Here is a 23,609-nt window from a genome sequence, read left to right on the forward strand (position 1 = left end):
TAACTAGAAGGCTGTCATTCAAAAATATATCATGAACTGACCTATTCTTAATCAGCAATCGTACAGAATCACAGAATTATAGAGTTTGGAGGGGCATAAGGGACTTAATACTGGTGATTTATTTATTTATTTGCCCTATTTATACCCCACCTTTCTCAACCGGGGGGGGGGGGCGGGGGGTGGACGGACTCAAGGTGGCTTACATACAGTATAGGCAATTATTCAATGCCTTAAAGCAACATACAATTTCAATTAACAATTAAAGTTAAAAATAAAATTAAAATTAATACACATAAGACATTTTAAAACATTACATTCAGTATTAAAAACCACACCATCAATTCTTCATTCCCTTGTAGTTCACCATGTTTCCAGGCTGAGGAGGAGACTTCAGTGGGGTAGTTAAACCTTTCAAAGAAGTAGCAAATCCTCATCAGGAAGATACACTATATAAGGAACAGGTTAAGTACCACTAAAGTCAAATAAATGTCCTTGCATTAAAAGTGATATTTGTTGCATATACATTCTGCTTGTCTTAACCCGGCCAATATTTACTTCTGGAAAGACTGTTACATGGTGTTCTTTACAAAATGAGAAAAATAAATAGTTCACAACTTAATACAGAATGAAGAAAATGGGTTCTCTAATTACCAATGGCCTAGTAAACAGGTGACCATTGTGTCTCTCACATGATTTGCAAATTCATAGGTATGTCACTTTTATCAACAGTTGGAGCTAAAGGACTGCATCCTCCCATATGGGTCTGTCCAAGAACTTCAGGTGATATGTGAGGGAACTCTGTCTGTGGATACAGTCACGTGGATATAGTTGTTATATGTAGTCAGGTATAAGTCCAGAAATTATACTTAAAGCAATAAAACCCAGACATTGCTTGATTTATCGACACATCAACACAAGTACAGTTCCTTAACTCTTATCAAAAAAGGAACCCTGCCCTTCTCTGAGTAGAATGATGAAAGGTAAGAGCTTAGTCCATCCCCTTTCTGAATATCATGGCAAAACAATCCATTTTTGATGGCTGGGTGGGAAATGGTGGCAGCAGTGGTTAGGGGCAGCTAACTCCCATGGAACATCTCAACATCCATAATTTTGGCCTCAAAAACTGCCCTCGACTTATATATAAGGTTGACTTATACATGAGTATAGGTTGTACTTGCTGAAGAGGCTATGTTGATCCACTCTTTGTTCTTATACTAGAAGGAGAAGACTGTTCATAGACAGACAAATAAAAGGTGAGCTGAGTGGTAAGTGAAAGCTGGAGCTGACTCATTCTTACTTCAAATTTCAGTCTTGGCACATTAGAAAGGGAATGGAAAGAACCTACACAGTCTTTTTGGTTTAAAGTGCTGGCTGTGCTGTTCGCAAGAAACGCAGGAGAAGGATGCATTTGAAAAGAAAAAGAAAAACATTATAGTGTGTTAATGAGGGAAGAGAGAAAGTATGCAAGTGGGAGTGCTGTATAATTAAATTTCTGTGTGAAGCTTTTATATTCAGGGCCCATTTTGGGCTGCTTAGAAAGTGGGTTGCCGTTTTTTGCTTAGATCACTAAGAAGATTAGAGCATTTTCATCTACATTCAGAGGTCACAGGGAAAAAAACATTATGTAAACAGGGGAGCCTGCCAACTTTCTCTTCCTGGGGTTATTTTCCTGTGAGTAAGGAGCAACAGCAAACCTAAGCTGTGTGGTGCTCAAATAAATTACTGCTATCAGGAAAGATCAAACAAAATTTCTGGCTCCATTTGAGTGCATGTCATCAACAGTGAAACCAAATTACAACTAAATATTCTCAACTGACTGACCTCGCAAAGCTCACTTGGCTTCCATATAAACAGTTTCAAATAAGGATATGAAACTTGCACCACAACTCAGTCTGACTTGGGTTAGAGTTCAAAAGATACACACCTCTTTCAACTTCTAATCATCAACTGAAAAGAGATGTATTGTCATTCTGGACATAGAACAAGAAGATTTCCCGTGGGACCTAAAACATGATCTAATTATTGATTATTCTCCAAGTAAGCACCAAAAATACACCAAACGCTTATCCTTTGGATATTTGAGCTTAAAAGGATGGAAATCTGCCACACATCTGCCATGCTGAGTCCTTTATCCATGAAGCCAATCTCTTTTCATGGCTTCGGGTCTTTCACACTAAAATCTGCCACACTCACATGTATTCAGCCACATGAGCCTGTGTGATGATAAAATTAGGCAGCTGTAATTTCCCCTAAAACTGTTGGATGCTTTTCTCAAAATGTTTACACATAGCTTCCCATGTGTCCCACCTGTACTTGATGGAGTTCTGTAGACCTTGGTGATACTATAGTTCCAAGTTAAAAGAGAGAGAACTAAGCTAGTTGGGATAGTGAAAAATCCTTTGTTGGATTTCCAACCATCTTTCTAAAGTTGAAACCAGCCACCAGTTTTAATCAGTATCATGGTATAGCAAACTACAATCATGGTGTTGCAGAAAATAATACAATTTTCCCCAATCTAAATAATGCACCCAAAGCTGCTAATTGTCCCATGGGGAAAGTATGCAGGCACCTCCCAGGAAGTATCAGTATACTTCTGAAGCCTGTGTATACTCAAGGCAGCGGCTAATTACATGAACTTCCAAAGGCGATCACACAACAATGACATTTGGATAATTACAGGTAGCAGCCAAAGGGGAAAAAAAGAGATTACCTCTACAAGAAACTAGGAAAAAGGATCCCTGCTGAGATGTTATCTATTTGTGCAACAGAAAAAATAGAGCACCTATGGTAGAGAAAAAGTGTCCTAACCAACAGCAACCAACAGACACAAATTCTAAATCCAGGCCCAAATGCAGCACGGAAACTTGTTTCCATATTTCCCATATAATGAAAAACTCTGCCCATGTAACAAACAGGAAGTAGAATACATCTATCACATTCTACTGTCATGCAGCTTCTATGAACAAGCCTGAACACACATAATCAACCCCCTACATAGAAACTTATTAGCTAGTCCAGTGAAATTTTATATGAAGTTTCTACTTGGTGATGACCTTGCCCATGTGACCTTGGCAGTTGCCAAGTTTCTTTCCAAGACAGCCAGGATTAGACAATTCCCAATTTTAGACACAGGCTGAAACCCACCAGCACTTCTTGTTTACCTATGTTTTTAGCCAACATGCATTTTAAGCAGTTTTTAACTGTTGTAAATTTTACCCATGTGTGTGTTCAATTAACCGGATGTTGTTAACCTTGTATACCTATGGTGCAATAAGGGTCCACAATAAAATGTTTTGTTTTTATATTCATGTCATAATGACGTATTTGTCTGGAGAATTAGTTCATTTACACCGATTCGGGTAACAGGAGCCAGGGGAGAAGTATACACAAACTTTGTGGAGCAAACTATGGAGATCACATGCTCCCCAATTACTGTAGCTAAAAAGCTTGCTTCTTATAATGATACTTACTAATTATATCTTGCTACTTATGCACTGCCTGAAAAAGGTTAAATCTTCACATTTTCTTTCAGTTCTAGTGATGTAAACATGTTTTCAAATCAAATGCCCCTAAAGTTTAAACAGAGACTAATACAAAGGACATCTTGGAGACAAGGCAGTAAACCGGGGGGGAGGGGTGAATTTGCAATTTTCAGATTGAACTTCAGAGGGTTGATGCATTCTCTGTGTGGAGGAAGGGATTAACCACCTGGGAGACAGCAGATGGTGTACAGACCCTCTTCTAAGAGGATCCCAAGAATACCAGCTCAGCATTAACTCAAAGGTATAGCTCTGCAGTAACAGCAGTGGCAGATGTCATCACAACACTATAGTTTCGGACTGAAATGATGAAGTAATCCCTCACTGTATTCCTCAACAGCTGAGTTATAGGTTTGCAGAAACATGATTTCTTGCAGCAGTGGACATCTAGGCATAGGCTGGGGTTGTCTTTTCATTCCTAACAAAATGCACACTGAAATAAATCAGATTTATCCTTTGTTTAAAAAGTGCACATTAAAAAAAAGTATTATGTAATTTGGTATTTTTTAAAAAGATGAAGATGATGAGGATTTGATTGTTAGTTGCCACATTTAAAAGCTTATGGAAGGCAAAGGTTTTAAAGTTAAACACTGAGTCAGTGACTCAAATAAACATTAAAAATGTAGAATGTTCTTACACAGAAGATACCAATTGGTCTGGGGAAAAATATAAACTTTAGAGATCTAATAGTGGCCTAGCAAGTAAAATGTCAAACTTCTGCCTGATAAGACACTCTTTTTGACAAACTAATAGCAAAAAATGCTCATTGCTACAAATAAACTGTGTAAAATGCCTTCTGAGGCCATAATAGAACTATATGTAGTGTTTTTAAGCCTTCTATTCTCCTTCAGAACATGAATTTATTTTAACTTGAAACACGTGCAGACAGCTTCTGGGGTATAGAGCCATACAACAGATCCAAGTCATTGCCTTTTACTGTGGTGTTCAATGTAACCCCAATCATTCTAGGATCTGGATTCAAGCAAAGATCCAAAGTGGCACTAATGTTTCTTTTTCTTCATAGAATGCTACTACTTTTGAAACTACAAATTGGCTTGATTCCCTGCTCAGCCATAGAATTCCATTGGGTGACCTTAGACAAGTCACATTCTCAGAGGAAATCTTTCCAAGAAAACCTTGTGATAGATTCTCCTTAGGGCTGCCATAAGTGGGAAGCAACTTTAAGACCAACAACAACAAGCTCATTAAAATCTTGAGGGTGTCTATATTTTACCCAATTTTGTGCATATATGTGGGATTTATTATTTAAATGTGTGCTAATTCATTCAATAATTTCATGTATGTTTATATTTTTGCAGTTTAATATTTTAAATTGTTTAATACAGTTTGAAATACTTCTCTTGAAAGTTAACCTGAGATCCTTTGATATAAGGTTGGGTATAAATATTATAAAATAAATACATAAATATGCTGTTTAAAGGGGGAAAAGGACAAATTACATGCAAGGCCTTAAAGCCATGTACACAAATTCTTTGGATCATAGCTTTAAGTTGTTATGAGCAGAGAATGAACTGAAAGAATAAATCCATGATTACAAAGGAACACTCTGCTTCTAAGAGCATAACTAGATGTCATACCAAACTAGTCTTTATATTCAGTGTGCGCATATTTCAAAGTGCATATCATATTCATAGAATGAAAGTGTAGCCCTTTCCTTTTCTATGGAAGAAAAATCACCCCCTAAATTATGTTTATCTGGGAGTAGGGACTCCACTGATATCCCGGAGCATACTAAATCTATTTAAATAAATGTGCATGGTGAATGCAAATCATATTTAACGCTTTGTCTACCTTGGTCAAAAATGTTGAAAACATGGCATGTGGCTCAACTTGCTGAACTAGGCTTAGTAATAAAAGAAGCCTTAATACCAGGGAAACTGTCAATCCCTCACACTAGTTTGCAATGTTAGGTGGAAACATTAGGCCTCAATTTCTCCTGTATTTGCTTAGGAATTAAAGAAAACAACCTAAAAACAGGTTTGCACTGGCAGCCTAGTAAGTGGAATTTTCCACAGTGTGAGTGAAATCTTGGATCTCCAAACTTAGAACGAGGGCAGAATCAATTACATTGTTGTTTAGTGTAGTCAGGGAAAGAAATACGACTCTGTCTTGAGAACGACTGTGTTCTGTGTATTCAGAAGAGTTTTACTACAGGACAGCAATTCCAAATTAATGTTCTAGATAAACCCACAAAGATGACGTACTTTGGCCACATAATGAGAAGACAGGAAAGCTCGGAGAAGACAATGATGCTGGGGAAAATGGAAGGAAAAAGGAATAGAGGCAGACAAAGAGGAAGATGGAAGGATGGTATCCTTGAAGTGACTGGCTTGAATTTGAAGGAGCTGGGGGTGGCCATGGCTGACAGGGAGCTCTGACATGGGCTGATCCATGAGGTCACAAAGAGTTGGAAGCGACTGAGCAAACAAACAACAAGAAACCCAGGTACCAACTTTGTCCCAGCATCTACTCTGGAAGCAATAACACCACTCACAACCTCAGAGGAACATTTACTTGCTCTTCTTCCAGGAAGATATATGCCATGCTATGCCAAACAATCCTCCTCTATACTCGATATTACATAAACAGGTCTCTACCCAAGGGGATTAATGGGCATAAAGTTGACATTAGAAATAGCAATACCCAAAAACCAGTTGCAGAATGTTTCAATCTCCCTGGATACACAGTAAGTGATTTACAGATTGCGATCTTTGAACAGGAAAATTACAAAAGAAGACTGGAAAGACACTCTGCTGTACCAACTTATAGTGAAAAATTCCAATTCATTACCAGAGATTTGAACATATCATCACCACTATCATCCCATCCTAAGGTGAACAGTGACAATTCCCATGTCATTCTTTGTAAATCATATGACAAGACCCAATACAAATGTTTTAATCAACAAGTTAACTAATGGTAAGTCACTTGAATAAATTACTTCAGTAAATAGCATTTATTCTGGTGAATTAATTTTCCAGTTTTACTTCTTACTTAGGCGATCCCTCGTTGGACGAGTAAGATGGTCTTCCATTATGGATTTCCTTGTGGGTCCGTATGTGGCTGTGGAGCCCTATTCTTGCTCTGCATCTTCTTCCGCAGTGAGGGCATTGGTTTCCAGGTGGAAGGCGGTCCCGATCGGGGTTGGCTTGACGTGCCTTCCTCCTGGCACGTTTCTCTCTTTCACCCTCCACTCGTGCCTCCTCAAATTCTGCAGCACTGCTGGTCACAGCTGTCCTCCAGCTGGAGCGCTCAAGGGCCAGGGCTTCCCAGTTCTCAGTGTCTATGCCAGAGTTTTTAAGGTTGGCTTTGAGCCCATCTTTAAATCTCTTTTCCTGTCCTCCAACATTCCGTTTTCCGTTCTTAAGTTCAGAGTAGAGCAACTGCTTTGGGAGACGGTGGTCGGGCATCCGGACAACATGGCCGGTCCAGCGGAGTTGGTGGCGGAGGACCATCGCTTCAATGCTGGTGGTCTTTGCTTCTTCCAGCACGCTGACGTTTGTCCGCTTGTCTTCCCAGGAGCTTTGTAGGATTTTACGGAGGCAGCGCTGATGGAATCGTTCCAGGAGTTGCATGTGACGTCTGTAGACAGTCCACGTCTCACAGGCATAGAGCAGGGTTGGGAGGACAATAGCTTTATAGAAAAGCACCTTGGTCTCCCTACGGATGTCCCGGTCCTCAAACACTCTCTGCTTCATTCTGGAAAATGCTGCACTTGCAGAGCTCAGGCGGTGTTGTATTTCAGCATCGATGTTGACTTTGGTGGAGAGGTGGCTGCCAAGGTAGCAGAAATGGTCCACATTTTCTAATGTTACACCATTAAGCTGTATTACTGGCATTGGGGAGGGATTGGTTGGTGACTGCTGGAACAGCACCTTGGTTTTCTCAATGTTCAGTGACAGGCCGAGCTTCTCGTATGCTTCTGCGAAGGTGTTTAGAGTGGCTTGTAGATCTTCTTCTGAATGCGCACAGACGACATTGTCATCAGCATACTGGAGTTCTATAACAGATGTTGTTGTAACCTTGGTTTTGGCTTTCAGTCTGCTGAGATTGAATAGCTTGCCATCTGTTCAATAGATTATTTCCACTCCAGTGGGAAGCTTCCCATCAACAAGGTGAAGTATCATAGCGATGAAGATGGAGAATAGAGTTGGGGCAATAACGCATCCCTGTTTGACACCGGATTCCACTTTAAATGGGTCACTTTGGGAGCCACTGCTGTCCAAAACTGTTGCCATCATGTCATCATGGAGGAGCCGCAGGATGTTCACAAATTTGTTAGGGCACCCGATTTTGTGGAGGATGGTCCAGAGAGCGCTGCGATTCACTGTGTCGAATGCCTTTGCAAGGTCGATGAATGCCATGTACAGAGGTTGATTTTGTTCTCTGCATTTTTCTTGGAGCTGTCGTGCCATGAAGATCATGTCCACGGTTCCTCTGGAGGGGCGGAAGCCATTCTGGGATTCTGGGAGGGTGTCTTCTGAGAAGGGCAGAAGGCGGTTTGCAAGGATTCTTGCGAGGATTTTCCCAGCGGAGGTTAGAAGGGAGATACCTCGATAGTTTCCGCAGTCTGTTCTTTCCCCTTTTTTGAAGAGGGTGATGATGGTGGCATCCTTGAAATCTGCTGGGATTTTCTCGGTCACCCACACTTTTTTTATGAGCTGGTGGAGTTGGTGTGTCAGCTCAGGTCCTCCCTCTTTAAAGATTTCAGCAGGGATCCCATCTGGTCCACTGGCTTTGTTATTCTTCTGTTGGCTGATGGCATTGCTCACTTCTTCCAAACTAGGCAGTGCTGCAAGCTCATCCCTGGTTTGTTGTTGTGGGATTTGTGAGAGGACCTCTTCGGCCACGTTGGAGCTGCGGTTCAGGAGGCTTTGGTAGTGTTCTTTCCAACGTAGTGCAATTGCGTTTTGGTCCTTCAGGAGTTTGGTTCCATCTGATGAGCGTAGAGGCTGTATGCCATGGTTTCTTGGTCCGTAGATGACCTTTGTGGCTTTGAAAAATCCCTGAGCATTATGGGTATCTGCCAGGTGTTGGATTTCTTCGGCCTTCTTTGTCCACCAGATGTTCTTGAGTTCTCTTGTCCTTCTTTGGACCTCAGCTTTTGCACTGGCGTAGATCTTTTTCTTAGCAGCACTGTTGATGTCTCTCTGCCATGCTTGGAAGGCTTTCCTTTTCTTGTCAATTAGCTGTTGGATCTCGATGTCATTTTCATCAAACCGGTCTTGATGTTTCTTGGCTTGGTATCCAATAGTTTCTTCGCAGGCTGTGATGATGGAGGTCTTCAGTTTGTTCCAATGTTCCTCGACATTTTCGGGGTGTACTGTGGGTAGATGGTCCTTGAGTGCTGTTTGGAGATGGGCTCGTCTGGAGGGCTCCTGAAGGGCTTGGGTGTTCATTTTGCACCTTGTCTTCCTTCCTTGGAGTCTGCGCTTGGGAACGATATTGATAGCCATCGAGGATCGAATTAGCCTGTGGTCAGTCCAGCAGTCATCAGCACCTGTCATGGCTCTTGTGAGGAGCACGTCACGGCGGTCTCTGGCGCGTGTGATTACATAGTCTAAGAGGTGCCAATGCTTTGACTGGGGGTGCTTCCATGATGTCTTGAACTTGTTTTTCTGGCGGAAGAGCGTGTTGGTGATGACAAGGTTGTGCTCCGCACATTTGGTGAGAAGCAGGATGCCATTCGAGTTGCTGTTTCCAACCCCGTCTTTTCCGATGGTTCCTGGCCACAGGTCGAAGTCTCGCCCAACTCTTGCATTGAAGTCCCCCAGGAGGATGATTTTGTCCTCCTTAGGTATCCCCGATAGGACGTTGTCCAGCTGACAGTAGAATTTCTCCTTGATGTCTTCGTCAGCATCTAGTGTTGGTGCATAGGCACTTATGATGGTTGCCCGTTGGTTTTTGGCAAGATCGATTTGGAGGGTTGAGAGTCGTTCGTTGATGCCAGTGGGTGCTTCGGACAGATGTTTCATCAGGTCATTTCTGATGGCGAAGCCAACTCCGTGCATTCTATGGTCTTTTTCGGGCAGTCCCTTCCAGAAGAAGGTGTAGCCTCCTTTTTCTTCCTTCAGCTGTCCCTCTCCTGCTCTCCGGGTCTCCTGAAGGGCTGCTATGTCGATGTTGAAGCGTCCCAGCTCCCTTGCAATGATGGCAGTTCTGCGTTCGGGGCGTTCACTGCCACTGTTGTCCATCAGAGTCCGTACGTTCCACGTACCGACGTTCATTTTTCTTTTTTGGCCGGAGGGTGGTGACCCCACTGGACGCGGCAGTCCAGTCAGGGATAAGTGAGGCAGACTATGTTTAGGGCACCTTTTCTAGCCCCCTCCCCATGTGGGGTGAGCAGAGTGGGTCCTCAAAAGGGCTGCTCAGTCGCGGATACAGCTGCCGAACTACTCAACTGCCTCGGTCCTTGAGGTAGAACGACTGAGTCCGTACCCACCGCCCATGTGCCAGTCTGTGACTAGGGGCTTCCAGATTTCACAGTCCTGCCCCCGTCGCCACTCGCTGATCGCCATGGGACTTTGGTTGCTTGGTTTTTATTTTCTTTGGAAGACGCCTGTGGTGGGTTTTTTTAATGTGTGGAGGTCAGTGCACAACTGATCAACATACAGACTTCACGGAGTGAGGTTCCACTGGTGATGTAGTTTAACACAATGACCGTGGCTTCTCAGTCTGTTGCAGCCTTCTTCCGCCTTCGCAGCCGTTGTAACATGTACCATGTTATCCTCCGCCTGCTCCGCCGTTGAGGTCTTTGGGTCTTCGGACTGTGATTGGTCTGGAACCTCGCCCGCGGCCACTCCTGGGAGTGCATGACTCCAGTTGTTGTGCCTACAGGTTCATCGGAACGCGCAAGCCCCCTCACCACGACAAGGTGACAGTCCATCCAGTTTTAATGTCAATGTTATCCAATAGGTTTACACAGTCTGAAATTCCAAGCTCTGCTTTCTTCTGTACCTATTTGGATGTATTTTTAAGGAAGTAAAGTTAGTTTGTTATACTGTGTTATGCCTTCATAACAAAGAAAATAATCAGATACAACCAGAAGCTCCAAGGACAATTATCCTTGCTTATCCCCAATGACGGACAATTGATCAATCATGTAGTTAATATTTAATGATCATTAATGCTCTCTCAAGAATACCTTTCATTTTGCTAAAGACTCAGTAATCTAAGGCCATTAGAGACCCTAACTCAGAAATGGGGAACCCTTTTTAATGTTGACAGCCAGATTCTTTTGGGTATAATCTATTAGGGGCTAGGTGAGGGAGGCACAAACAACAGGAGCCAAACATGACACATTGCTGCCTTTAACCTCCTTAAGAGGGATGACTGTGTCAACTGAGAAAAATCTACTGTTGTGAAGACTCCAAACTCCCTCTAAATGATATGCAAACTAAGCATTCTTAGGAAGTCGCCAAACACCTAGAAGACTGATAGAATTTCTTTTGCAAGCATGCCAATCTTTTCAAGAGGAAGGGTTTATCTGTTAAGTTTCTAGTGTGTATAGTAAAGGATATTGTTCTTTTTGGTATATTATTTTTGGTGTTTTGTCTATACTTATATATTCAGATGTTGTCCTTTTCGATGTAATACTAAATGTACCTTGTTTTTATTCAAATTTATTCCATGTTTTGGAATGTTTAAAATAATGCTTTGATGTATTGCAAAAAATAAGTTGGTATTTGTGAGCTGTTCTGGGCATACTCTGCTGTCAAAATGTGACTCATAAACTCATTTATTCATCAAACAGAATCTACACTACTACAATAGGTTTATTCAGTTTCACTTTAAACTTTCATGACTCTATCCTAAAGACTCTTGGGATCTCTAGTCTAATTAGATACTTAGAATCATAGAATCATAGAGTTGGAAGAGACCTCGTGGGTCAATCAGTCCAACCCCCTGCCAAGAAGCAGGAAAATTGCATTCAAAGCACCCCCGACATATGGCCATCCAGCCTCTGTTTAAAAACCTCCAAAGAAGGAGCCTCCATCACATCTGGGGCAGGGAGTTCCACTGCTGAAGAGCTCTCACAGTTAGGAAGTTCTTCTTCATGTTCAGGTGGAATCTCCTTTCCTGTAGTTTGAGGCCATTGTTCCGTGTCCTAGTCTCCAGGGCAGCAGAAAACAAGCTTGCTCCCTCCTCCCTATGACTTGCCCTCACATATTTATACATGGCCATCATGTCTCTTCTCAGTCTTCTCTTCTGCAGGCTAAACTATCTGAAGGAAATCTCTACTGCTATAGTTCCCAGGATTCCACAGGATGGAAACATGGCATTCAAAGTGGAATTAGAATATATGTACTCTGTGTACATATATTCCACTCTTCCTGAAAATCTTTTCATGTCCTATTCATGCAGAGAACTAGGGAGGACTAGAGTAGAAAGTTTCCTCTTGTCAAAGATCTGAACTACTGTAATAGCTTGAAGAGGACCTTGAAATTAACATAAGCCCTCAGGTTGTCTACCTCCATCACAGTGAAGTTGTGAAAAACAGGCCCTCTTAACTAGTGTTGTTCATATTATCGATATTAATGTATTAATCTCAATATATTTAGTGGTTTTGGGACTGTATACTTAGCTCTGAGTGTAATACAAGCAGAAAACTTAACTTTGTATAATATCTTAACATACACAAGTATGTTAAGCACAATTGAATGATATAGTTTAACAGCTGGGTTATCATACACATTCCAAATAAAACATTCATTTCTATGTAAGTAATATTGTTTCTCACCAAAACATTAATTATTGAGTTACTTCTATTAATTTCTGTGATTTTTCTTTCCTCAGAATCTTCCCTTAATCAGTCAAGCCAAATCTTTAAGGGCAATGGAGCCTATGCCAAGGATGAAAAAAGCAGATTGACTTGTTGATCCTCAATCCAGATTATTTCCTGTCTTATCCAATTTGCCTAGGTGGATCTAATGCTCTCATCATGAAGATAGTGAAACTGAAAAATGCATCACACCACACACTGAATTTATTAGTGTTAATGTCTGGGCAGCAGAGGTGTTTGCACTAAGATGAACTCAGACAGATCAGCTTTGGAAGTGGTCACTCTGACTTGTCCGTCTGAAAGCCTGCTTTATTAATAAAAAAACTTTCATTCATTAAGAACTTTGTTAGGATGAACAATTATAAAAAACTGTCCCTAAGTGCTAAACTAAGTGAACTAGCAAGACATCTGTTATTTACCTCTTGCCTTTAAAAAAAGAAATTAAAAGTAACAGTGGGAATTACTGTTCAGGAACTTGGTGGTTTAGAAGACAGCACTTTATTCTTTCCCCCATATCTTCTTCCCAACCCAATTAGCATCTGCTCTATACAAGTAAGGTAAGTACAGAGGTACAACAAAGGGGGGGGGGGGGGAGAGAGAGAGAGAGAAAGCTTTAAAAACTGGTGGGTTTCAAATAACAATTATTTATTTCTTCTCTAGTGAATATTTTACCTGTCTTTCTTCATGAAAATTAGAAGAGAATCTACTTAAGCATGCCCCGATTTCATAATGATTTGCAAGTATTAGCAACTATTACAGATTCCATAACTAAATAGATCATCCATACCAGGCATCCTCAAACTGTGGCCCTCCAGCTGTTTAGGCCTCCAACTCCCAGAAGCCCTAACGAGTTTTTTCAATTGTCAGGAATTCTGGGAGTTGGAGGCCCAAACAACTGGAGGGCTGCAGTGTGGGTGCTTGATTTATACTTTCCATAATGTAAAGTTTGAATTACTAAAAGACAGGCCTCGTTCTATCAAATCATGGTCTGATGACCAGAAACAGATATCACGTGTGTATATTCTTTCTTCCTTAGAACAGTCCATAATTGTCCTGTGAACTAAAGTTGAAAACCCAATGCAACCTCAAGATGCCATTCACACATCACAGGAAACTATGACTTGCTCAGATAAGAACATCAGGGGGGTTAGAGCTCACAAGGGAAGGAAGGTACCTACAAGCACAACATCCACTTGCAATATCTGAATTATGGCTTGATTGATGTATCTGCAGTGGGCTAATTATATCAAGAATAGTCGAGATTCATATAATCTAGAATTCTGTAACACCGTTCTAATTTGAATCCCTGCATCAGACGAACGCAGTACATATTTTATCTTAAGCTGTGTTTATCTCTGTAACTTCAAACAAATTCACAAAAGTTTCCCATAGTGTAATGAGCAAATTGTTTTGGCTACTACATTAACTTGCAAAATGGTTATGAGATTCAGATTTTACCTTAGTGGTGCATTTTATTAATACTTAAAACAGCAAGAACATTTTATTTTTGAACCATTTCTGCTTATTTTATTACATGTTACTTTTAAAATAATGGAAGTGAGCTGGGATAATTTAGCTCTCCATCCAGACTTTGATACATAAAGAGGGCAAATGTAATTTTAAAAAGATGCTACTGTTAATCTTGTATAGCCCTCAGTTATTTACAGTGAATTTGAATCCAGTTCATGGATTAAATTTCATTCATTGACAGAATGAATGAGCTGCCCCCTAACAAACAAATCCAACATTCAAACCATAATCAAAATTTAGGGACACGGGGTGTAATTTGCTTCTTTTCTGTCAGCAGTAGATGGCCTCTGTGAAAAACATGCTGGCAGCAAGAAAGCAGCACAGAACTCCTTCTGTATAGTGTGCCAAACAGCAACCTTTACAAAATGAATCTTGGATATCCAAACTGCTGGCAGAAGAATTCAAGCAGTAACCCACAAAACTGCAACACTACAATTTGCTTTCCAAATCTGCCATACCAGCTGCTGGAACAGGGGAAGCACAAATGGTAATGAGAACCCTCAACTGTGCAGGGCTATTCTGGAACGCAACTGTAGTCTTTGATCTCTTAATTAGCATGTATGGTTTGTTGCTTTTTTAAACAACTGATGTATCTGAAAGGCTACCTGCTAATGTTTCTACAGTAATAAAATTGATTGATAATGATCTCCATTTAGGTCAACAAAACTAATGAATCTGAACAATTTATAGCATCTATGCTGGTCTTTAAAAAGTGAAGACATTATGGTATATATGAAGAATCTGCAATCCTGACTAGCAAATTAAGCAACCAGAAGCCAAACATTTAAACTTAGAACATCACAACCTCTCTGATTTGACCCTGCTTGGAAATGAGGTGTTACCTCATTCAAGCATTTGAGACAAAGTGGCATTTCTGAATCTGTAAACCCAAAATGTGAATGATACATGGTCTCATCCTAGAGGATAATACACCATCCACTTAAAAATATTAATGATTGAATGTTCTAAACTGCCACCGTCGCTACAGCAACTGAGGAATGTAAAAGCCAAAATGTTTAATTTAGTAAATGAATTGTAAAGTTTTATTTGTCAATCATGCTAATAAATACATATTTAATGATTAATTACATCCTTTTGGGACCTAGAGCAAATTTGTAAGAAGCATTGTTGGTTTTTAAATCATTCAGAGAGAGCCCGGGGGGGGGGGGGGGTTACCCTGGTAAAATCGAACATATTACATATTCCACAAGGAATAACATTTCCTCTCAAGCCTTATTCAGGAAAAGATGTATGGATCTGAACTGGTTAAAAATTTATGAGGCATCTCCCTTTCAACCTGACCTTGCTTTCAGAAACACCGTTTTAAAGTTAACTGTTAATCCACCCATTGAGAGGCTTCAGGAAGTGATGGAATCTCTCTTTCACTGCAATTTTGAAATTCTGGTAGAATGAAAAATATGAACCAAACCCTCACCCCACAACATTCCCCACACTAGCAGAAACAGCAGCCCCATAAGTCTGGACTTTTGGACACACCCTGAGTCCCTCAGACTAGATCAGGCATTCTTAAACAGGATTCCTTGGAACCCTAGGGTTCCTTTGGCAGGTTGTTCATAATTTCATGAGCGCTATCTATCTATCTACTCTCTCTCCCCCCACCCTCTCTCTCACACACACATTGTGTGTGTATGTGTGTGTGTGTGTGTGTGTGTGAGAGAGAGAGCATGCTGGCAACAAAAAAGCAGCACAAAACCCCTTCTGTAAAGTATGCCAAAAAGCAACCTTTATAAAATAAAACCCTAAAGTGCCAGCTGAAGTTTTAGAAAGGCTGGCCGAAATCTAGAGGGCCCATTTATCTGCCAAGCACTAGCAGTAAATTCAGAGAAATGGTAGCAGGAAGAAAACAAATGTAGCTGGTATGTTATCTGAAAGAGTAGATCTCCCAGGCAAAACTACTAGAGCTGCCAGAAAACTGGGCACAGGTTTCAGTTAAAAGAGTTTGTGCCATAAGAGATAAATGCTAGCTTTTCTGATTCGTGGGCCATGCTATTAGTTCAGGCAAGCCGGATCACTGGCATCTATTCTCTCTTCTTCATCTTGAATTGTCTCCTCCATTCAAAGCTGAAACTTCCATGATGTAGAACATAAGCTATTCCATAGATCCAAAGCTACTCCTGCATTGCTGTGCTACAATATCTATAAATGTGGAGCCTGGAGCTAGTTGACTGAGAGTTACACTAGATGTTAAATGAAGAGTATTGTCCCTTTTTAAAACTAATTTTCCCTTCCAAAATGTGTTTTCATAGAGATACATTTTTTACAATCAGACTTGCACATTAAGCTTGGGCTTACCTCTCAATAACTAGTTATAAAACAATGTAGATAGAATGCAAGGTACAAACACCGCTCTCCCCAAACTCAAAAAGACACATTTTATCACTTGGAGAATAGCTTCAAGAAAGAAAGTCAGAGGGATGTTCAGTGGCATTTCAAACACAAATTGACATCCTGGGAATCCCTGTCTTTTGTTCCCAATTTATTTATTTATTTAGGGCATTTATATCCTGTTCTATCGCACCTCCGCAGAGGGACTAAGGGTGGCTAACAACCAGAACAGCACAGTGCCCACAATAAGAAAAGCATAAATATACATAGTGTAATAAAAACAGTATAAAACAATATAAAAACATTAGAACACATCGCCAAATTCCCAACCATGCAAAGCTGAGTGATGAGTATGTTCCTTCACCGTTCCCTCATGAATATAGAATTCTCATATATTACTTTTTAACCCAAGCTGTATGGCAACCTTTCCCACCATATACGTTTTGCATGACATCTGTTCCCAGGAGTAGATAGTCTGGCTACTGGTCAGAGATAAGGGGAGTTACAGTCAGCCCTCCTTGTCCATTGTATATAATAGGACTTGGGCATGCATGGTAACCCCAGTGGATACCAAGGGTCCCCCCATACAGCCCAACTTCAGGAAAGTATAATGTCAGGAAAGGCTGACTAAAAATGAACCCTTGTGAGAGATGCAGGAGCATGCTCTGACGTGTATATTACTCCGATGAGAGAATATACTGAGGACATTCCTCAATCTCATTTCTGTTGGTTGTTTTTTTCTATTAGTATGTCAGCATCAAGGGTGACTCAGTTCCCAGTTTGTGCCGGATAGCAGTGCATTTATTTATTTTTTGGATTTATACCCAGCGTCTTCCTGAGATGGGATTCAGAAATAATGTGGGTGTGCCTGTCATTTGCCTATTGTACTATTATTTTCTCTTTGAGTGCTTGCCCCTCTTGGTTAAAGGGCAAAACCTATATAGGATGTGGTGGCTGTCTGCAAATATTTGGCTCTACCAGCTATTGCTTTTTTGTTTTGTTTTGTTGTTGTTTTTTGGTCAGGAAGAACTGCTGAAGATACCTTTGAAGACTAAAAGTAGAACTATGATTCAGAATAGATAAATACAGGTTAATTTATCACTATTACCTAGCACCATATTACAATCAATCTCTAAATTTCTAGAGCTAGAAATCATGAGATGACTGTGACATTTCCAATCTTAGTAATATATATGAATATAAATACCAAACTGATCTGCATATTTATATAAGTTATAACTATTTGGAATTTTACCTAGGAAACATTTTGGAAAGGACAATCTGATTTTAAAACAACTCTTCAACTACCATTAAATGTGGCTAAAATTCAAAGATGAAGCCTATAGCATCCTGTACATTATCACAACAGGAATAAGGTGTCATCAACACATTGACTGACATATTTATTTTTCTCCCTGTTGAAAGTGTGAATTTTGTATGCTTAACAAACAGAAGGTAAATTTGCACTACTAAACAAATACAGCAGAAAAATCATTTGCTTCCTTATAACTAGTTCTTCAAGCAACCAGTTGCAGATGCCATATAGATGGATTCCGAATCTCCCAGAACCTTGTCTGGAAACATTCCAAAATGAGGCCAATATTTTGGTGGTTTCTCCAGCCTTCACCCTCAATATACATACTCAAGGGAGCTCAATGTCCCATCTTTCTGCTTAGATCAGAATGGATCACACGCAGTAACATTAGTAAAGATAAAATGGTTGAAATCAGGTAAAATCAATAGCTGCAATGGGTTGGAAAGGCAGACTGAGTCACCACACAGTTGATTACTTACAGCCAAGCAACGTGTCTTTCTTTTTCAGGGTCTCTGTTTGGTCGCATATATAGAAGTGTAGCAAGCTATTTGACTAGAATTGAAGAAAGTGTTTAGTTTACTATTTTCTTCTGAAATGAGCATATGCTCTGGATAATATTGTGTGGCCAAGTGAAGAAACTGTTGGGCAAGCAGTGGCCTTCGTTGCATTAAACCACATGAGAGTTGTGTGTTTAGCCAGTTTATAGAAGAGTTGTATGCTTAATGTTTGTCTGTGGTGCATTGGGAGACCTTTTCTGGGACTTTGATAGTACAGTCAGGGGCCCCACCTGACATCTGCACCCTCGTCCAAACAAATGGCAAGAACGTGTTCAAGATATTAAAAGTACCTCCAGTTAAAAGGTAGAGAACAGAAATGGGTCTTCATTAAGGTGAAAACAGAAATCACTTTTAAGAAAAGTAAGGCATATAGGCCAAACATCAGTTGGAACATGTACCAAAAGATCCATTGGAAAGCTTCTCATGCCCTCCTAACTAATGTGAGGATTACAAGATTGTCTTAGTCAGTGTGCAAAACTGAAAGAAAGGGTCTGTGGCACTCCAGCAAACAGGAGCTACATTTTTATCAGTCCTTTTCTAAATGTCTCATTAAAATGTAAGGGAAAACAACCTGACATACTGTCCATTGGACTATGGAAAATGAAGCAGCTGCTTAACTAAACTTGATTCATGACACCAGGATGGAAAAAAATCTTCAGCTTCTTTTCTAGTTAATTTGAAATTTTCCTGTCACTGTGAATTTTAAGGTAAAGATTTAGTCTTTTCAAGTATTAATTATATATTTTTCCAGGTTATATGAAAGAAAACAGTTTCTAATATGCAATAAAATACAATGCATCCAATATCAGCATTAACATTAGCTACCGAAACTTGTGCTGTACCTTCATGACGTCTCGGTATGACTGTATAACTGGATCATTTTTCTCATTCTCATCATCTTCTCCCTCGTCCAGAGCCTCATAGCCTTCATCTCTGCCTCCATTTGCTTCTGTCACATTAGTCATATGATCAATAAGCTGCTCCAAAGGAGGACTTAGCTCACGTTCTTCATTCTCTTTCAAGCCATAATCCAGTGCTTTATAAATAATAATCCCCAATGATTCAATTACCTGGAAAAGAAGGATATCACTTTTTAAAACACAGCAAATGACTATTTTTCTACTTTAGTCCAAAACTTCTTTAGGGCACCAAGTTGAGGAGAATGCTTTATACTACATAAGCACTTAACAAAAGAAAGAGGTCCTTGGATACATCAGTATTGTGGAAATAGAAGATATTATTTTCAGACCAAAAATGAAAATATCATTACCAATAAAGTGCTATTACCTAAACCCACTTATTCTTTCTCCCCACAAAGTAGTTATGAAAACATCAGAATAGGATGAAGCCTGTGGTGTTGGTAAAACTGTTTCTAGAAAGGTAGCTATCCCATCATTGCCCTTCTAATTGTTGACTTCAAAAGGAAGTCCAATTGATGTTCCATACCACCGTATGCTTGTACTAAAACCACGGCAAGTCTTCTTTTGGTCTTAACATTAAAGCAATGTCTTATGTTTGGGTTTGATTCCCAAGACAATTATTTAGCAAGGGCTGGTTATGGAAATTGCTGGAAATGCAACTTAGGAGCTAGAATGTTTATTTACATGGTCTAGTTTTATTATACAGCTGTTTCAATTTCTTAATGAGATTCTGCATTGCAGTCAGCCATCTACATTCACTGGGGTTAAGGGCAAAGCATTCTTGCAAAACTGAAAAACTACAAATAATAATACTATTTCTTAAATCTGAGAGAACACCTCTCTAGGAATATCTAGTTTCAGAAGTATGACTCAATGGTCAACTGCCAACTGACTATACTGAAGTAACTAGAGATTCCTGGAAATGTGTTTTTTCTAGGAATTTGATTATTTGTAGATTTGATTGAAATATTATCTATGTCCTCCCAGATGACTCTGTGGTCAATTTCTGTCAGATTCCTAGAGAGAATATTTCAGTCAAATCTGCAAATAATCAAATTCTTAGAGAATAATAAAACCTGCAAAATTCAAATTTGAAAATGTGGAAGGCCAACTATACTAATGTTTGCTTAAGATATATATGTTCTCTTAGGAGGTATCATAAATATATAGATTTGGGGTGAATATGTCTTGCTATGTTAATGTTTTAGATTGATAGTGTGAGGTATGTTCCTATTATTTTCCTTTCAAGGATGTTTGCTGCCTATTTCCACTTTTTTTTAAAAAAAATGTAACATATTGTGAAATAAATTCTGACCCATGAAATAAAACATATATACTGAGCTATATTTTACACTATGAATCACTATGGAACACTATCGATTTATTTTTATTTTCCCTTCCTCCTTTTCTTATATGTGAATGGGAACCGTAAAACTCAAAGTGACTTAGTTTGAATGCACTTGACAAACATAAACCAATATTATCTGAAATGGCCCCAAGGGTAAAATTATACATCTAACCAGCAGAAGCATGAAGATGCACTTAAGAGGAGTGCTCAACTCCTTAGCCACCATTTCTACCCCGCTTTTTTACATTTCAGTCATTCTGAGACATGTTAATATTTATCACAAATACCACTCTCCCACACTTTCAAGATTATAATAGTCCATTGTTTATATGCTTGCCTTTCCCCTTGAGGTTCCTCGTGTTCATAAACAGAATAACAAAGCTTTAATGCACAAGCATACTGTAAACATGAAAAACTCTAGTTTTAAGCCAAAATTCCTGTCACACTTGTAATTCTTTCATTATTTTTTTCTCCAAAGCTGGTCATCCCTTTGTGAGTCTTAGGCTCAAAAATGTTGCTGTCAAGAAATGTCACTATAGTTCAAGATTTTTTATTGGCTTCTAAAGGGTAAAGACACATTTAAAAGGACAAATAATATCCATTCTGCCATGTTACAAGACTTGTCGTGTTTTCATACACTTGGTTCTCAAACTATTCAAAAGCCCAGTCTTCTCTACAATCTATTTTTCCCTCTGTAGCACAGAGAAAGAGTTGGTACCAACACTCAATATGGAATAGCGAAAATCAACCTGCTGTTGTTGAGATTTTTCCAAAGAGCTGTTAATCCAATCAGGAACATGGATGGTGGGAGGGGATTTTGCCAACCAGCACCTCATCTTATCCCACATCCCAGAAATTGTCAGAAAGCAAAACATAGGCACATAAACTATCAATTCAGTTGGAAATGCATATGCAAGAGCTGGAAGTCTGCTAGGGTGAAACGTTAGTGAAAAAATAATTGTGTAATTGGTTGTGCTTTTACTGAAGTTGTAAAAGCCTGAGCCCTCCTAAAGTCTGGGCCCTTCCACACAGCCATATAACCCGGAATATCAAGGCATATAATCCACAATATCTGCTGTGAACTGGATTATCTGAGTCCACACTCCCATAAAATTCAGTTCAATGTGGATTTTATACAAGTAAGTGGAAGGGGCCTCACTCTGCATGTATACACACAGCATTTTCTCTCAATTTTGACTCAGTGGATGGAGAGCTAGTCAAATATTGTATAACAGGAAGTTCAACACGCTGCATCATTTACTGTGCACTAGACTATTAGTATTAAGCATAGTTACAATAAAAGTAATTTGCATGAAGATATAGTAAATAGGCTCTTAGAACCTTCTGGGGTTTTGTGTGGTTCCAGGACAGCAAATGAAGGCTTTGTTTTTAACTTTGAATATGTATTAATAGATTTAACTATTTTAAAAAATACTATTTATATTTAATTCTGTTTTAATGTTTGCATATTTCTATATTTTAAATTGTAAGCTAAAGAGATAAAGTGGGGTATTAATAATAATAATAATAATAATAATAATAATAATAATTTAAACAGTGTTGAATCCAACTGTGTAAGCAGAGCAGAGCACAGCAAAGAAAGCGTATCTTTGTCTTAATGGTAACTGCATGCTATTTTGTTTTTATGCTCAGCTTCCCAAATCTTTACTTCTAACACAGCTTGATATTTTTAAGGCTTCTCCTTCTTTGTGATCACATGTTATCATGACATGTTGTGTTTTACTTCATTGGCACAGACCCCTAAATTTAAAATGAGGTGCCAGTTTTCACCACTGAATCTCTTAACCTTGCCAGGCAGTTGAGTCCTGGCCAATCCTCATCTTCCTGCCAGACGTTCCTTGCTGGAGCTGCAAAGGGAGAAGTGACACACAACTCTGGCAGAGCTGTCACCACTGCATAATTTGTATAGCCCAGCATCTAAGAACACAGCAAGAAGGCTTCTGCATTTTAAAAATATCACTCTTGATGAGGGAAGAAGAAAACCACTTAATATAACCATGACAAAGGAATTAATTTGCTGAAGCAGGCTGTAGACAAGGCAGCCAGTCAGACCTTTAAGACTCTTCAGAAAGGTTGTGGCTCCAAATTAAGAACAAGGAATGGTGACATATACAGAAAATGAGGGAGGTTGGGAGGTGATGAGAGTTGGAAAGATGGAAATGCAACCCTTTGAATTGTAGTGCTAAGGGGAAGATGATGTATTCTGTAAATGTCATGTTTTTTGGTGCTGTCTAAAACCAGTCTAATAAAAATCATTAGTCCTATGCATTCTTCACTGAAGTTGTTTCTTGGAAATTTTATGTAATAATATAAAATCATACACTTTCCAAGAACACACTTGATTTTTTTTCAGATACAATTAAAAAAAAACTTTCTGAAGTACCAGTATGATTCTTGTGAAATAGACATTTAGAAGCTTCTTCCTATCCTCTAGATCAGTGGTTCCCAACCTTTTTTTGACCAGGGACCACTCTCCAACTTTACTACCAAAAAGGTTATGAATCAGTTTTTGGCCAACTTTAGATTTGGTTTGGTTATTTGGGGTGCTGATTCAGAAAATTGCATTGGATAGACCACATCAGCTCTACTTTCTGATACAGAACATATGCCATCCAGTAGTCGCCATCTGCTTGCCCACATAAAACCATTTTTAATAAGCCTCTGCACTATAAAAGGGTTTAGCGAGACCAGTCACTCTCGTTGCTATGGTGTAATAATGGTGAGGTCTTGGACCATATTTTAGTTCTTGCCAAACACTAGTGGTCCACGGACCACAGGTTGGGAACCACTGCTCTAGACAGAATATAGTGTTGTGTATTTCAGGAACTGACAGAATGTAAGACAAATTTTGACAATTGCTCTAATGCGCATATGGCATTGTTTAAATCTGTATTTGAACTCCAACTGTGTGTGAATTAGACATGTATGCAATGACCTGTAAATCACAGTGGCAGACCTTTTTCTTAGTTTTCCCTTCTTTCCAGATATCCTTTCCTCCTGTGTATAAACAAGGGCCTTTTAGTTCTTCATGTGTTACCATTCAGTAAAATAAAGGAAAATCTCTCTGTCTTGGTTTCTCAGTACTAGTTTAAATGTACAAACACACTCTCTATAGTGCAGAAGGGCTGGGTCTGGTTCCAGGAATTGCAGCAGATCAGACTGATGCATGAGATTGCTCTAATATAACTTCTGATTGGTTTCAGCAAATCTCACAAGATCTGGAAATAGAT

The 23,609-nt window shown here is 39.5% G+C and overlaps 1 protein-coding gene across 2 annotated transcripts in view; it reads right to left on the bottom strand.

Annotated features, from left to right (window-relative positions):
- The window catches only part of SPIRE1 (spire type actin nucleation factor 1), a 107,770-nt gene that overhangs the window by 44,655 nt on the left and 39,506 nt on the right, over positions 1-23,609 (bottom strand). For both annotated transcript variants that reach the window (XM_067467469.1, XM_060775021.2), the window contains exon 3: positions 18,933-19,160. In XM_067467469.1, coding sequence (XP_067323570.1) covers positions 18,933-19,160 — 228 coding nt within the window. The remainder of the gene's footprint in view (positions 1-18,932; positions 19,161-23,609) is intronic.

This window comes from Anolis sagrei, chromosome 4 (genome assembly GCF_037176765.1).
Source record: "Anolis sagrei isolate rAnoSag1 chromosome 4, rAnoSag1.mat, whole genome shotgun sequence".
NCBI classification, from domain to species: Eukaryota; Metazoa; Chordata; class Lepidosauria; order Squamata; family Dactyloidae; genus Anolis; species Anolis sagrei.